Source organism: Engystomops pustulosus, chromosome 9, assembly GCF_040894005.1.
Source record: "Engystomops pustulosus chromosome 9, aEngPut4.maternal, whole genome shotgun sequence".
Taxonomy (NCBI): Eukaryota; Metazoa; Chordata; class Amphibia; order Anura; family Leptodactylidae; genus Engystomops; species Engystomops pustulosus.
The window spans coordinates 34,814,372-34,829,690 of record NC_092419.1 but is presented as its reverse complement, the minus strand read 5'-3'; the positions used below and the strand labels follow the sequence as shown (position 1 = coordinate 34,829,690).

The 15,319-nt window shown below is 42.4% G+C and overlaps 1 protein-coding gene across 1 annotated transcript; it reads left to right on the top strand.

Moving 5' to 3' along the window:
- The first annotated feature begins 5,430 nt into the window (after window positions 1-5,430).
- On the top strand, window positions 5,431-11,492 carry MMGT1 (membrane magnesium transporter 1). The gene is made up of 4 exons (XM_072123887.1): window positions 5,431-5,606; window positions 9,654-9,706; window positions 10,017-10,120; window positions 11,051-11,492. The coding sequence occupies exons 1-4, from the start codon at window positions 5,528-5,530 to the stop codon at window positions 11,211-11,213; spliced, it is 399 nt and encodes a 132-aa protein (XP_071979988.1). The 5' UTR covers window positions 5,431-5,527; the 3' UTR covers window positions 11,214-11,492.
- Window positions 11,493-15,319: the final 3,827 nt, after the last annotated feature.

Below are 15,319 nucleotides of genomic sequence, written 5' to 3'. Positions count from 1 at the left end.
TCTGTATAATTGATCAGAAAATAGCTGTATGTGACCAGGAAGTACAGGGATCCTACACACTAGATGTCACAGTACAGAGGTTATATACGCAGAGATAACACAGTACAGCGGTAATACACACTAGATGTCAAAGCACAGGGATAATACACACAGTAAAGATAATAATTCACAAAGTGATGTCACAGTAAAGAAATAATACACACATATATATCGCAGAACAGGGATAATACACACAGCGATGTCACAGTACAGGGATAATACACACAGTGATGTCATAGTACAGGGATAATACACACAGTGATGTCACAGTACAGAGATAATACACACAGTGATGTCACAGCACAGGGATAATACACACAGTAATGTCACAGTACAGGGATAATACACACAGTGATGTCACAGCACAGGGATAATACACACAGTAATGTCACAGTACAGGGATAATACACACAGTGATGTCATAGTACAGGGATAATACACACAGTGATGTCACAGTACAGAGATAATACACACAGTGATGTCACAGCACAGGGATAATACACACAGTAATGTCACAGTACAGGGATAATACACACAGTGATGTCATAGTACAGGGATAATACACACAGTGATATCACAGTATAGGGAAAATACACACAGAGATGTCACAGCACAGAGATAACACAAAGAGCTATGTCACAGTACAGGGATAATACACAGTGATGTCACAGTACAGGAGTAATACACACAGTGATGTCACAGTACAGGGATAATACACACAGTGATGTCACAGTACAGGGATAATACACACAGTGATGTCACAGCACAGGGATAATACACACAGTAATGTCACAGTACAGGGATAATACACACAGTGATGTCATAGTACAGGGATAATACACACAGTGATGTCACAGTACAGAGATAATACACACAGTGATGTCACAGTACAGGAGTAATACACACAGTGATGTCACAGTACAGGGATAATACACAGTGATGTCACAGTACAGGAGTAATACACACAGTGATGTCACAGTACAGAGATAGTACACACAGTGATGTCACAGTACAGGGATAATACACACAGTGATGTCACAGCACAGGGATAATACACACAGTAATGTCACAGTACAGGGATAATACACACAGTGATGTCATAGTACAGGGATAATACACACAGTGATGTCACAGTACAGAGATAATACACACAGTGATGTCACAGTACAGGAGTAATACACACAGTGATGTCACAGTACAGAGATAGTACACACAGTGATGTCACAGTACAGGGATAATACACACAGTGATGTCACAGCACAGGGATAATACACACAGTGATGTCACAGCACAGGGATAATACACACAGTAATGTCACAGTACAGGGATAATACACACAGTGATGTCATAGTACAGGGATAATACACACAGTGATGTCACAGTACAGAGATAATACACACAGTGATGTCACAGTACAGGAGTAATACACACAGTGATGTCACAGTACAGAGATAGTACACACAGTGATGTCACAGTACAGGGATAATACACACAGTGATGTCACAGCACAGGGATAATACACACAGTAATGTCACAGTACAGGGATAATACACACAGTGATGTCATAGTACAGGGATAATACACACAGTGATGTCACAGTACAGAGATAATACACACAGTGATGTCACAGCACAGGGATAATACACACAGTAATGTCACAGTACAGGGATAATACACACAGTGATGTCATAGTACAGGGATAATACACACAGTGATATCACAGTATAGGGAAAATACACACAGAGATGTCACAGCACAGAGATAACACAAAGAGCTATGTCACAGTACAGGGATAATACACAGTGATGTCACAGTACAGGAGTAATACACACAGTGATGTCACAGTACAGGGATAATACACAGTGATGTCACAGTACAGGAGTAATACACACAGTGATGTCACAGTACAGGGATAATACACAGTGATGTCACAGTACAGGAGTAATACACACAGTGATGTCACAGTACAGGGATAATACACAGTGATGTCACAGTACAGGAGTAATACACACAGTGATGTCACAGTACAGAGATAGTACACACAGTGATGTCACTGTACAGGAATAATTCACACAGTGATGTCACGGTACAGGGGTAATCCACACAGTGATGTCACAGTACAGGGATAATACACACAGTGATGCCACAGTACAGAGATAATACACACAGTGATGTCACAGTACAGAGATAATACCTACAGTGATGTCGCAGTACAAGGATAATACACACAGTGATGTCACAGTACAGGGATAATACACACAGTGATGTCACAGTACAGGGATAAATCACAGTGATGTCACAGTACAGTGATAATACACACAGTGATGTCACAGTATAGGGATAATACATGCAGTGATATTTAAATATAATACACTTAGTATAGAGATAATTCACAAAGTGATGTCACAGTAAAGAGATAATACACACATATATATCGCAGAACAGGAATAATATACACAGTGATGTCACAGTACAGGGATAATACACACAGTGATGTCACAGTACAGAGATAATACACACAGTGATGTCACAGTACAAGGATAATACACACATTGATGTCACAGTACAGGGATAATACACACAGTGATGTCACAGTACAGGAATAATACACACAGTGATGTCACAGTACAGGGATAATACACACAGTGATGCCACAGTACAGAGATAATACACACAGTGATGTCACAGCACAGAGATAATACACACAGTGATGTCACAGTACAGGGATAATACACACAGTGATGTCACAGTACAGGGATAATACACAGTGATGTCACAGTACAGGAGTAATACACACAGTGATGTCACAGTACAGGAATAATACACACAGTGATGTCACAGTACAGGGATAATACACACAGTGATGCCACAGTACAGGGATAATACACACAGTGATGTCACAGTACAGGAATAATACACACAGTGATGTCACAGTACAGGGATAATACACACAGTGATGTCACAGTACAGGGATAATACACAGTGATGCCACAGTACAGGAGTAATACACACAGTGGTGTCACAGTACAGAGATAGTACACACAGTGATGTCACTGTACAGGAATAATACACACAGTGATGTCACAGTACAGGGATAATACACAGTGATGTCACAGTACAGGAGTAATACACACAGTGATGTCACAGTACAGAGATAGTACACACAGTGATGTCACTGTACAGGAATAATACACACAGTGATGTCACGGTACAGGGGTAATCCACACAGTGATGTCACAGTACAGGGATAATACACACAGTGATGCCACAGTACTGGAATAATACACACAGTGATGTCACAGTACATGGATAATACACACAGTGATGTCACAGTACAGAGATAATACACACAGTGATGTCACAGTACAAGGATAATACACACAGTGATGTCACAGTACAGGGATAATACACACAGTGATGTCACAGTACAGGAATAATACACACAGTGATGTCACAGTACATGGATAATACACACAGTGATGCCACAGTACAGAGATAATACACACAGTGATGTCACAGTACAGAGATAATACACACAGTGATGTTGCAGTACAAGGATAATACACACAGTGATGTCACAGTATAGGGATAATACATGCAGTGATATTTAAATATAATACACTTAGTATAGAGATAATTCACAAAGTGATGTCACAGTAAAGAGATAATACACACATATATATCGCAGAACAGGAATAATATACACAGTGATGTCACAGTACAGGGATAATACACGCAGTGATGTCACAGCACAGGGATAATAGACACAGTGATGTCACAGTACAGGGATAATATACACAGTAATGTCACAGTACAGGGATAATACAGACAGTGATGTCACAGCACAGGGATAATACACACAGTGATGTCACAGTACAGGGATAATATACACAGTAATGTCACAGAACAGGGATAATACACACAGTGGTGTCACCGTGCAAAGATAATGCACACAGTGATGTCACAGTACAGGGATACACACAGTGATGTCACAGTACAGGGATACACACAGTGATGTCACAGTACAAGGATAATACACACAGTGATGTCACAGTACAGGGATAATACACACAGTGATGCCACAGTACAGGGATAATACACACAGTGATGTCACAGTACAGGAATAATACACACAGTGATGTCACAGTACAGGGATAATACACACAGTGATGTCACAGTACAAGGATAATACACACAGTGATGTCACAGTACAGGGATAATACTTAGTGTGCATGTGTATGGAGGAAGACTGGAGGAATAACTGTTGGCTGAATGAGCAGTTACACAACTATATAATGTGTATGACCACTTTAATGGGGTTGTCTGGGAAGCTTATACATGTTTCATATTGATGACATCCTCAGGATGTGATCAGTGGAGGTCCATCACCCAGACACCACACCAATGTTCTGACAGGCTATAAATACAAACAGCATGGTGGGGTTTTTGTTCGTTTTTCATTGCGCAATTTCATTGCGCAATTTCGGAAAAACGGACAAAAAAGCATGCGTTTTTAACTATCTGAAAACGCACTTAGTAAAAACGGCCCAAAAACGCCATGTGTGTCTTCACCCTTAGATGTACTGGGAATGTTTTTAACGATCTGAAAACGCGCTTAGTAAAAACGCCCCAAAAACGCCATGTGTGTCTTCACCCTTAGGTTTTTACTAAGTGCGTTTTCAGATCGTTAAAAACGCATGCGTTTTTGTCCGTTTTTCATTGCGCAATTTCGGAAAAACGCATGCGTTTTTAAAAAACGGATGCGTTTTTTAACGCATGCGTTTTTAACGATCTGAAAACGCACTTAGTAAAAACGGCCCAAAAACGCCATGTGTGTCTTCACCCTCAGGTGAAAAAAACAAGTCCTCATATGGCTCTGTAAAAGGAAATTTGGCATTTGGGAGGAAAAGAAACGCAAACTCATACATGCAAAAGGCCAAGGATGAGGCTGCGTTTACACGAAGCGTTGCATCACGTTTTTGCTGCGTTTTTGATGCTTCAAGGCTTCAGGCTTGATTACATGCTAAGGTTACATTGCTAAAAAGCAATGTAACCTCAGCATGTGATCAGGATTCAAGCCTGTGGAATGCATCGACAACGTAGCAAAAAAACGTAAAGTAACGCATCGTGTGAACGTGGCCTGAAAAGGTGAATTAGGATGGTGGCCTTTGGTAATTGCGCACAGTTCTTAAGCTTCGTCAGCACCCAATGCCAGGATTGATGGGAAGCAAGACTGGACCACTCCAAACAGACTATTTCTTCAGCAAGGAATGAAATGAATGAACATGAATCGTGTCAGCAAATGTTATTGTCCTCAAGTAGTCAGCACGTGCCAGCCACAACATGGCGCCGCCCCTCACTGCGCGCGCAGATGGTTGGCAGGCGCAACGTTAGCCGTGACCAGGACGCCGTCTCAGCTGTGTGACGTCACTGACAGCGACCGCCGGCTATTTGCTGTAGTATCTGGAAGTGAAGGCGCTCCGGGAACATGGCGTCTTCAATCTGGAAAGGGCTGGTCGGGGTTGGGCTCTTCGCACTGGCACATGCGGCTTTTTCAGCGGCTCAGCGTAAGTGTCGTGCCCGGGGAGCAAGGGTTGTCACCGGATGGGCGATCATACTGAGCGGCTGCGGAGGGTCAGGCCTTGGAGGCCGTGGGGGGAGGGGGGAGAAGCTGTGAGCACTGGAGGTTGTTGTACGATGGAGGAAGGGCCGCTCTGGAGCACATAGTGAGGCCACACTCATAGGCTGCCACATTATAGCAGCTCTTATGGAAAGTCATGGCCGCCCCCTGATACTTTCACACTCTTCATTGTCATTTTCAAGACCTTTGCTAGCTGTCAGTGAATGGAACCCCTTGTTATTTGCATTCAGATGCTTAAGAATAGTCTTGATCATGTCCTCAGCATAGATTTCTATAGGATGGGCCATAAGTCACTAATCTGACCTCTGTCAAGAACAGCCCCCCCTGGGTGCACAGACCCTTGCCCTAAATCTTTGTCTACTCTCGGAATACCCATAATAGTGATTGTATGGAGCATAGGCAGTCACTGCACCATTTACTCGGGGACAATCTGTAATAGTATATACTGTGCAGACTCCAAACTGTCTGTATATGAGATTCTGGTTGCATGTACACAGAATTTCATTCACTATGATCAGTGGTGATTCTGAATGGAAACAATATATTAGAAGATAGTATCATTATTTAATTTATGGAATAAATTATGGAAATAAGAGGCTCTTACCTTATAGGATGTTGTGCATTGGAATCCGGGGATAACAGCGGTAGGACCCCCATTGATCACACACTGATCCCCTATCTTATTATCTGTAGGTGTGAACTCCGCTAAGTTCTGGCGGGAGTGTAAACTGTCCTCTAAGGGCTGAGCTATGAGAGGTGTAGTGGTGGTCCTCACACTTGGGTCCTGGTGGCCGCCTTTGCCACATGGGAAACTTTGTATATTATGTGTGCATGAGTTAGGGGCGAGGGTCCCAATAGTTTTCAATAGGAGCCCAGGAGCTATAAGATAAACTGCTGGTTGGATTTACCCTACCAGCACATGTACTGGTGCCATCACAGCTATGTGTCATCTGTGTGTGGCATCTGCTCTTGCACCCATGACTAGAGATGAGAGGACCTCAACTATAGGTTTGGCAGCTCCCCCTTCTGAGGCCAAGGTCGCACTACCATTTCTCCCTCCATTCTTTACTGCCCTTAAAGAAAAGAGGAAAGAACGGAGGTTTAACTTACCAGTTACAAATCCTGTTGACATCCGTGTAAATTTATTGTTATTCATTATGTTCAGTTTAGGCAGGTATCGCTTTTCCATGCAATTTTTGGGGAATTTTTAATGCAGGTTTGAACCTAACCCAGACATTTTGCTTGATGGGCTGCAGAGCAGTGAACCCTTTCTTGTCAGAAGAAATTGACCTCATAAACCACTACCAGTATGTTGCCAAACAGGTGAACACCTTCCAGATCATGTTTTTTTTTTTTTTTTTTTTAAGACCCAGTGTGGTGGCATCATCCAGAAAAGAAACTTTGAAGATAGATGTAAACTGGTTGTATACAGTCAAGGAGGCGGAGAATTTAGTACTAAAGTCAAGCTCTCTCTTCCTCAGAAAGCTCCCTGATGGTTCTGCATCCAGAGACATCACTAACCAGATCTCCTGAAATCTGATGCATTTAGAGCTCCCCACATTGATTTCAGTGTTAAACTCTCCGCCTCCATGACTTTATACAACCAATTTACTTCTCACTTCAAAGTTAATTTTCTAGATGATGAAAGAGACAAAAACTAGAAGGTGTTCAGTTGTTTGACCTTATACTGGTAGCGGTTTATTAGGTCAATTGCTGATGACGCCCCTAGCAACTAGGCATGGCTGTAATTGGACACTCCCGGCCAATTACAGGCATGACTAGTTGCTAGGGATGTAAAGCTTCCTGACTGGCTGTTCCACTTCCCATCAGGCAACGTGTCCGGGTTAGGAGGTGCTGCCATACGGAAGGCTTTGTACCCAAAGTTCAGGTCCACTTGTCTCTAGGACCCCTCAAGCCGCAAACAAAGGCAGCAATGAAACATGCATTCAGTTTTGTGGTACGGACAATCGGCTATTGGAAGCCACAGCTGTCTGCGAGTCCATAAATAAACTTTTATCCATGTGCTTGCCATTGAACAATCTGCAATCTTACATATGACTGGAATGTGATGATATATCAGACAGATGTGTGGGATGCGTTATGTAGCTTTTCCATTTCAGAACTTTTTTCTATTTTTAAAGAACTGGAAAAGTCCTTTCACTCCATTCACATCTGGTGTAGTGCAGCCCTGGTATCATATTAGAACTGTGGCTCACATCGTCTCACAATAACTGGAGAGTGGGAATATTCTTCAATGGCTCGCACTGTGTGATAGATTTATAATACTCTTACAACCTTTGTAGCGAACCTGTCACCAGGGATGTCAGTTTTAGCTGGTGACAGGTTCCAATATCCTATGAAATGCTGATTTTAAAAATGCCTTCATCTGCATTCTGAATCATAATAGTTTATTTCACTTTAGTTGCTCCCTGCCAGCAGCACGTGGTGAGTCCAGGGGGAGGGGCTGCTTCCGCCTGTGTGTGCATTCACACGTTGCGTTCTGACGGATGCGTCTTTAAGTTGCTATGTGTTTTCCAGCTCCAAAAGCGTTTTTTATTGCTGAAGTGTTAGCAGCTGTGTGCCGATGATAACTGATTACACATCCAGAAATGAAGAAAAACACTTTCAAAGCTGGAAATTGCATAGTAACATAAAAACACACACCAAGTGTCTCCTCATGCATTCGTCTTTTACTTCACACCACCCCACCTCCCTCCCCAGATTGCTCAGTGAACATGACAGAAAGTGGGGAGGGAGCTGGATGAGTGAGGAGGAGAGGTGACACAGGCTGCTCCCCACAGGGACCCCTTCCCCGGGACTCCTCACTAAACTACTGCAATCATTCAGAATGCTGAGAAAGGCATTTTTACAATCGGCACAACATAGGCCATTTAAACCTATCGCCAGCTAAACATCACATTCATGGTGATAGGTTCCCTTTAAGCCAAGTCTATGTTGGCATATGTTTAGACCTTTACTGCGCTTCAGGAAGCTGGCACACGCCAGGTATGAGTCCATTGTCTAGACTCGCTTTTTAAACCGGTTTTACGGTTTTTGGTAGGAATGCCAGTATACACATAGAGCCTTCATAAGGTTGTGCCAAATGCATTATGTAGCTCTTGCTGTTAGCGTGATATATGTGAGAATTCATTAAAAGGCTCTGACCTCTCCTTGTGCATCTTGGTCCCTTAAGCCAGAACTGTAATCTGTGGCAGCCATAGACTGTCGCAAGGTACAGTGAATCTCTTCCCATTTTAATGTGGCACGATTAACGGTATATACCAATTATAGGGGTTACATATAATTGCATATATGGCACTTATTTCTTAATCACATGATGGAGGATAAATGTCTGGGACCCCACACAAACTGCACACACAAGCCCCCTTCATCTACCTATACAGTATGGCTTAGGACAGTGGTGGCGAACCTATGGCACGGGTGCCAGAGGTGGCACTCAGAGCCCTCTATATGGGCACCCGTGCCATCACTCCAGGGCAGGTTTTGCCAAACAGGACTCAAGGCCTCTTGAAGTCCTAGGCAGGACCCTAGAAGGAAGCTACAATGATAATCCAAACTTCTTCTCCTTCTTTCTACTGTATTGGTGTCCTCAGGTGCCTATAAAATTTAAACCTGTGACAGAGCAGGGAGTAATAAGTTACTGCTTAAATTGTCGCATCGGCACTTTGCGAAAAATACATAGCTTTTGGTTGTGGTTTGGGCACTCAGTGTCTAAAAGGTTTGCCATCACTGGCTTAGGACATGGTCCCTAAGCCTGTCCTGGAAGTCCCATAAATTCTCTGTTGCTTTCTTTGAGTCGTCCAGGAATTGATTTATAGGACGTGGATGTCCTCGGTAGCATAGGTTTATGGTCCAAGCAAGTGATGGACAAGCAAATGTCATAAAGGTGCATTTTGATAATAACAAAATGTACAAATTTGAGACTCAATTTTCCATTCTGTTTTACTTGCAGATCGTTCATACATGAGATTAACTGAAAAAGAAGACGAAACGTTACCAATAGATGTAAGTTTATTCCGTACAGTTTCAGGCCATTAGTTGTAGAGAAGGTCATATGTCAAGTATTAAAGAAAAGCAATAATGGAATAATGAAAGGTTGGGAACATTGTCGCTCTCATACATGGGGTATGCCCAGGATAACCTGGAGAAGCTCCGAGCCACCATTGTATACAAATGTATGTAAGAAGATGTTGTATTATATCTAATTTTATACAAATTTTGCAGGTATTAGATACAAGCAGCACTTTTGCATGACGTCTATAAATACAGTTTGTGCTTGTCCTAACAATTTTATGGTTTTTATTATTATTTTCAGATAGTACTACAGACCTTACTGGCGTTTGTAGTGGCGTGCTATGGCATAGTACACATTGCTGGAGAGTTTAAAGATATGGATGCCACTTCAGAACTGAGGAATAAGTATGCACTCTTCTATTAGTTTGGGACAGTATATAGCTGACTATACATATAGGATTAATGACAGTATCTAGTTTGGAAAAGGACACTACAGGCAGTCCCCGGGTTACATACCAGATAGGGTCCATAGGTTTGTTCTTAAGTTGAATTTGTATGTAAGTCGGAACTGTATATTTTATAATTGTAGATCCAGACCTTTTTTTTTTTTTGCCCCAGTGATAATTGGAGTTTCAAAATTTTTTGCTGTAATTGGACCAAGGATTATCAATAAAGCTTCATTACAGACACATTACAGCTGATCATTGCAGCCTGGGACTATAGTAAAGCTTTCAGAGAGCTTCACCGAAGGTCCCTTTAACTAGGGATAGTCTGTAAGTTGGGTGTCCTTAAGTAGGGGCGCGCCTGTACTTGGCAAGCAATAATTTTGGGCTAGGAGTCAGTAGGAATAGCGATAACCTGAACAAGCTGTATGGGCAGCCTAAGCAATGTTGGACTAGTGTGCATATGTAAGTCTTTGTGCTCTCTATATTAAATCCACTTTCCCCATCACTAGCACTACTATCGTTAGCAAAAAGTCATTTACAATTCTCTACTCCTTTTAAACTGAATTTGGTGGGGGTACAGTGCTGCTCTATATGTGGTGCTCTGGCTATGATGCGCTATTGTGATTGAGCTACATCAGGTTTTAGTGGGAGCCAAGTTGCAGTAGTGAAGTTGAGCCGCTACACTGTCCAAGGACCCGTCACCTTCCAGCTCCACCACACTTTGCTCTAATTGGCTGGTCAATATCCGTTCCCAACGCTGCCCCCACCAATTTCTAATGAAAACCTATTCTAGGTATAGGCCATTTGTTGTCCTTGTTACAGAACCCTGTTAAATTATGTTTCTTCATAGTTCTGTCTAAACAGTAAATTTTTTTTTCTTCCTCTGAAGGACATTTGACACTTTAAGGAACCATCCGTCATTCTATATTTTTAATCACCGGGGACGAGTAATGTTCCAACCCCCAGAAACAGAAGAACCTCAACCAAATCGGCCCGGCCTCATATCCAATGCATCTCTGAAGTTACGAAAACTAGAAGCAATGCAACGCTGAAAACGAAACAGATTTTTATAAAAGATTATAGAACAGAACATTGTGGTAACATCAGGGGGTGGATTTTTTTTTTTTTTCTGGAGCAATATTTATATTGATCTTCCAGAACATTCTATAAGGTGGGAATGAGGACTTACTTTGTACACTTCTTTGGAGGACTGTGTGATGGACGAGCAATGCACTGTAACTTATTGCTACGATTATGCTGTAAAAGTTGTCTTTTATCTTGGAAATATTACCTAATGCTGCAGCTCGAATAAATTGGCTTGAATAAGAGAACCTGTTAGTTCTGTTCAGGATTTGTTTACTACATAACTGTAGTCCAAATGTCCCCCCTCCAGCTGGTAAAGGCCTCATGACTTACTGCTGCCTTGTGTTAATCTCATTCACCCCCATGTAATCATTAACTGCTGGGCAGCAGCCACTCCCTGATGCCTTCAACAGGAGCCTGCAAGTTATAGTTCAAGGGGTTGTCCAGAGGATGAAAAACATGGCTCTGTTCTTCCAAAAACATGCTGTAATCGTGTCTATACAGCCTGGCTGCAATGCAGGCACAGACCATAGACGGGTGTGGTGCGGTTTATGGAAGAAAGCAACCATGTTTCTCAACCTCAGGAAAGCCCCCTTTAACCTTTTAACGCGCCATAATAATAATTCTTATATAGCGCCTACAGATTACGCAGCGCTGCACAAAGCATGCCAAATTGTGAGCGCGATGGGGACAGGGACCAATCTAAACAACTTAACAGTATGTTTTGGTGTGGGAGGAAACCGGAGGACCCAGAGGAAACCCACACAAACACGGAAAGAACATACAAACTCTTTGCAGATGCTGACCTGGGTGAGAATTAAACCCAGGCATGACGTATATAGATGCCACAGATAGTTATGAAAAGGGCTGACGATCTGAAGCATCTTCATAAAAACATGGGGTTTTCTGCATATTGCAGCTAACACCCGCAATCGGTTTCTAGCACCCATATGTTAGCACCCATATTGTAGTATGGCAGTATATGGTTGGACCACTTAGACAACCTAGGGTTAAAGTACCCTAGGGGGTCGAAGATTTAAAGAAGGGAGAAATACAAATTAATAAAACCTAAAAGTGCAAATCAACCATCCCCTTTCTCTAGAACTCATATAGAAATAAACAAGTAAAATCATAAACTTATCAGGTATACCTGCATTTTTTAAAAGATCTAGTCTATCAAAATAAGTTATTCCAGACATTAAACCCCATAACGGAAAATAGTGCCTAAATGTCCGAAAACTCCACTTTTTTGCCATTTTGCAACATTAAAAAAAGGGGATCAGAAGGTCATACAGTCCTCAAAATGGTAGCATAGAAAATGTCAGCCCATCTCACACCAGAGTATGGAATAGTTATTAGCGCCAGTTGACGGCAAAATTAAGAATTTTGTTTAATTTTTTAAAATGTATTAAAACCTATATAAATTTGGTATCATCTTGATCGTACCGACCCAAAGAATAAAGCAGATGTGTCATTTATGGCTCACAATTAAAGCTGTAAGTCAATCCCACAAGAAAACGGCACAAATGCTTGTTTTCACCAATTTCACTGCATTTGGAATTTTTCTTCCCGCTTCCCAGTACACGGCATGGAATATTAAATATTGTCATTATGAAGTGCAATTCGTTACTCCGAAAACAAACCCACACACCGCTCTTTACATGGATGTGTCATAAATTTCTCCAGAACTATTGGCTGCATCTTTTTGATGGTCCATTTAATATTCAAAAATTTTCCAACCCCATTAACAAGTATTGGAAAGCCAGTTGTAGATTATTTTAGTCTATTTTAAATATTTCATACCATCTTTGAGTTGAATGAGATGTTTAGGCCATGTTCCCATCACGTTTTAGTGTATTTTTTTTAATAGGGCTCTATTTAAGCAAATGGCACCGAGCATTCTCACAGGGAAGCCTATAAGCAACACATCCCAGGTTACACCTATACAGTAGAATACCGTATATTACAGCTGCCCATCTGGTATACAGCCGTCAGATGTGGACCCTTAATGTCACGTGGACTGAGCATCAGCTGGCAATGGCTTTTCTTTTGATGATTTGTGATTAGACGCTGTATTAAAGGGGATCTGTTACCTGTTATGTTATGCAGGACTATGTCCAGTCATGCCTTTGTTTTTATTTTCCAGCTGCTCCTTCCATGCAAAAAGTTAACTTTAGAAATATGCAAATAAGGCTAAAGTGCTTTAGAGGGGCATTAGCAGAGCCCCTCGAGGCTCCTACTCCACATACTGGACGTGGCACTGGACGTGGCTTCCGGTCGGCCGTGGCCGGGCACGCCTATCCGTCTCTATTCACAGCATTGTGAATGCGGGCCAGAAGGTTGTCGGGTCTGGACGGAAGCGGAGTTGTTTACATGGCGCCCGGACCAGTGCAATAGCAGTGTGGGACACCGGAGGGCACTGGAAGGTAAGTAGTTCTTTATTTTTTTTAAGCAGCGCCCTCCGGACACCTTTAGTTAATTTTCATAGCTGTCGGACAAACCCTTTAAAGGGGTTGTCTAGGACAAATGAAAAATACATATGTGGCCAGTTGCGCTGGGCTGCTTAAAAAATAAGTAGTACTTCCCTCCACAGTCCCTCCCTCATCTCTGCGCTCTGTGCCCCTGTAAACAAACAAAGCAGCGCTGTGAACAGTTTTTGGTTGGCTACGCCCACCTGACACCTATTTTTGGTACACAATTTTTTTTTCCGTGAAGCCACGCCCACTTTCAAAGAGCACATCCCTTATGATTTACTAGTTGTAGGAGGGCCTGAAAACTATAAAAAGCTTCAGTAATGTGGTGCAGACAGGATTATTATGACAGAATACTGTTATAAATAGATTAATAAATCCGCCCCAAAGTTGTTGGTTTTTTATTGGAGTACCAGATATTTTTTTCCTTCTTGTATTGTATCCGACATCGGGTGCTTCTTCTTTTTCCCACAAGTGGAGAGAGTTCTCAATGCAATTTATTTTTATATACCTTCTGATCCAAAAATGGTCTTTTGTTCAAAATGATTAGGATCTGCCTCTGAAAGAGGACCTTTCACCACCCCAAACATCCTAAACTGAAACTGAACGTACCAGCATGTAGGCACTTGCACCCTGATAAAGGGGCAATTTTCCTCCTAGCCCCTCCGTTCCTGAGATATGAGCCCCGGGATCTGACTATTCCGAGTGCTGTATCGCCAGAGAGGAGGAGCCCCCCCCCCCCCCCGGATGATTATGCTACAATCCTCTGACACCATTCAATCAGCATCAGATGGTGTCAGAGAAGAGATTCCTTTCTAAAGGGCTGAGTACGCACCGGGCAGTGGCTTTAGGTTGGGACACAGCGAGATGATGCCGTGTGATGTGCAGAGACATGATGCCGGGAGCGTGCAGCCGCTGCTCGGTGCGTACCCAGCCCTTTAGAAAGGTATCTCTTCTCTGACACCCTCTGATGCTGATTGGAAGGTGTCAGAGGATTTTAGCATAATCACACACCCCCACCCATGCTGCAGCTCCTCCTCTCTGACGATGCAGCCCTCGGAACAGTCAGATCCCGGGGCTCATATCTCGGGAACGGAGGCGGCTAGGGGGAAAATTCTAAGTGTCCCCGTATCAGCATGCTAGTTAGTTTAGGATGTTTGCGGTAGTGAAAGGTCCTCTTGAAGCTGTCTTCAGGTGTTCTGGCTCCATTAGAGATATTGGATTCATCAACATGTAGTACAGAATACTCATAGCCTCACAGACACTAAAGAACTGAGTTAATCAGAAGGTATTGATTCCAGAAGAAATTAGATCTAAAGGATTGCATATAAAGAGACTTCGAGAAACTTATTTGTATATTGAACAAGGTCTGAATTCTAAAGACCAAACCCGAGGTCTGTTAAAAATCTAATGGTAAAATCTATAGACTAAGAACTGGTGATCAAAAGAGAATTGTCTCCTGGTATGATGTGTAAACCCTTCCACCTCCATCCTAAATTTTCTAAAAATTCCCTTAGTTGAAATCTTGCGCAGGCAGAGCCTTTTAACTGTAAGGCTACATTCAGACAGCCATTGCCCGCTGTGCTACGGTACGGCGGGGAGAG

Coding starts and splice junctions, on each gene's coding strand:
- MMGT1 (XM_072123887.1), top strand. CDS start 5,528: ATGGCGTCTTCAATCTGGAAAGGGCTGGTCGGGGTTGGGCTCTTCGCA. Junction 9,707..10,016: donor ACGAAACGTTACCAATAGAT/GTAAGTTTATTC, acceptor TATTATTTTCAG/ATAGTACTACAGACCTTACT. Junction 10,121..11,050: donor ACTTCAGAACTGAGGAATAA/GTATGCACTCTT, acceptor CTTCCTCTGAAG/GACATTTGACACTTTAAGGA.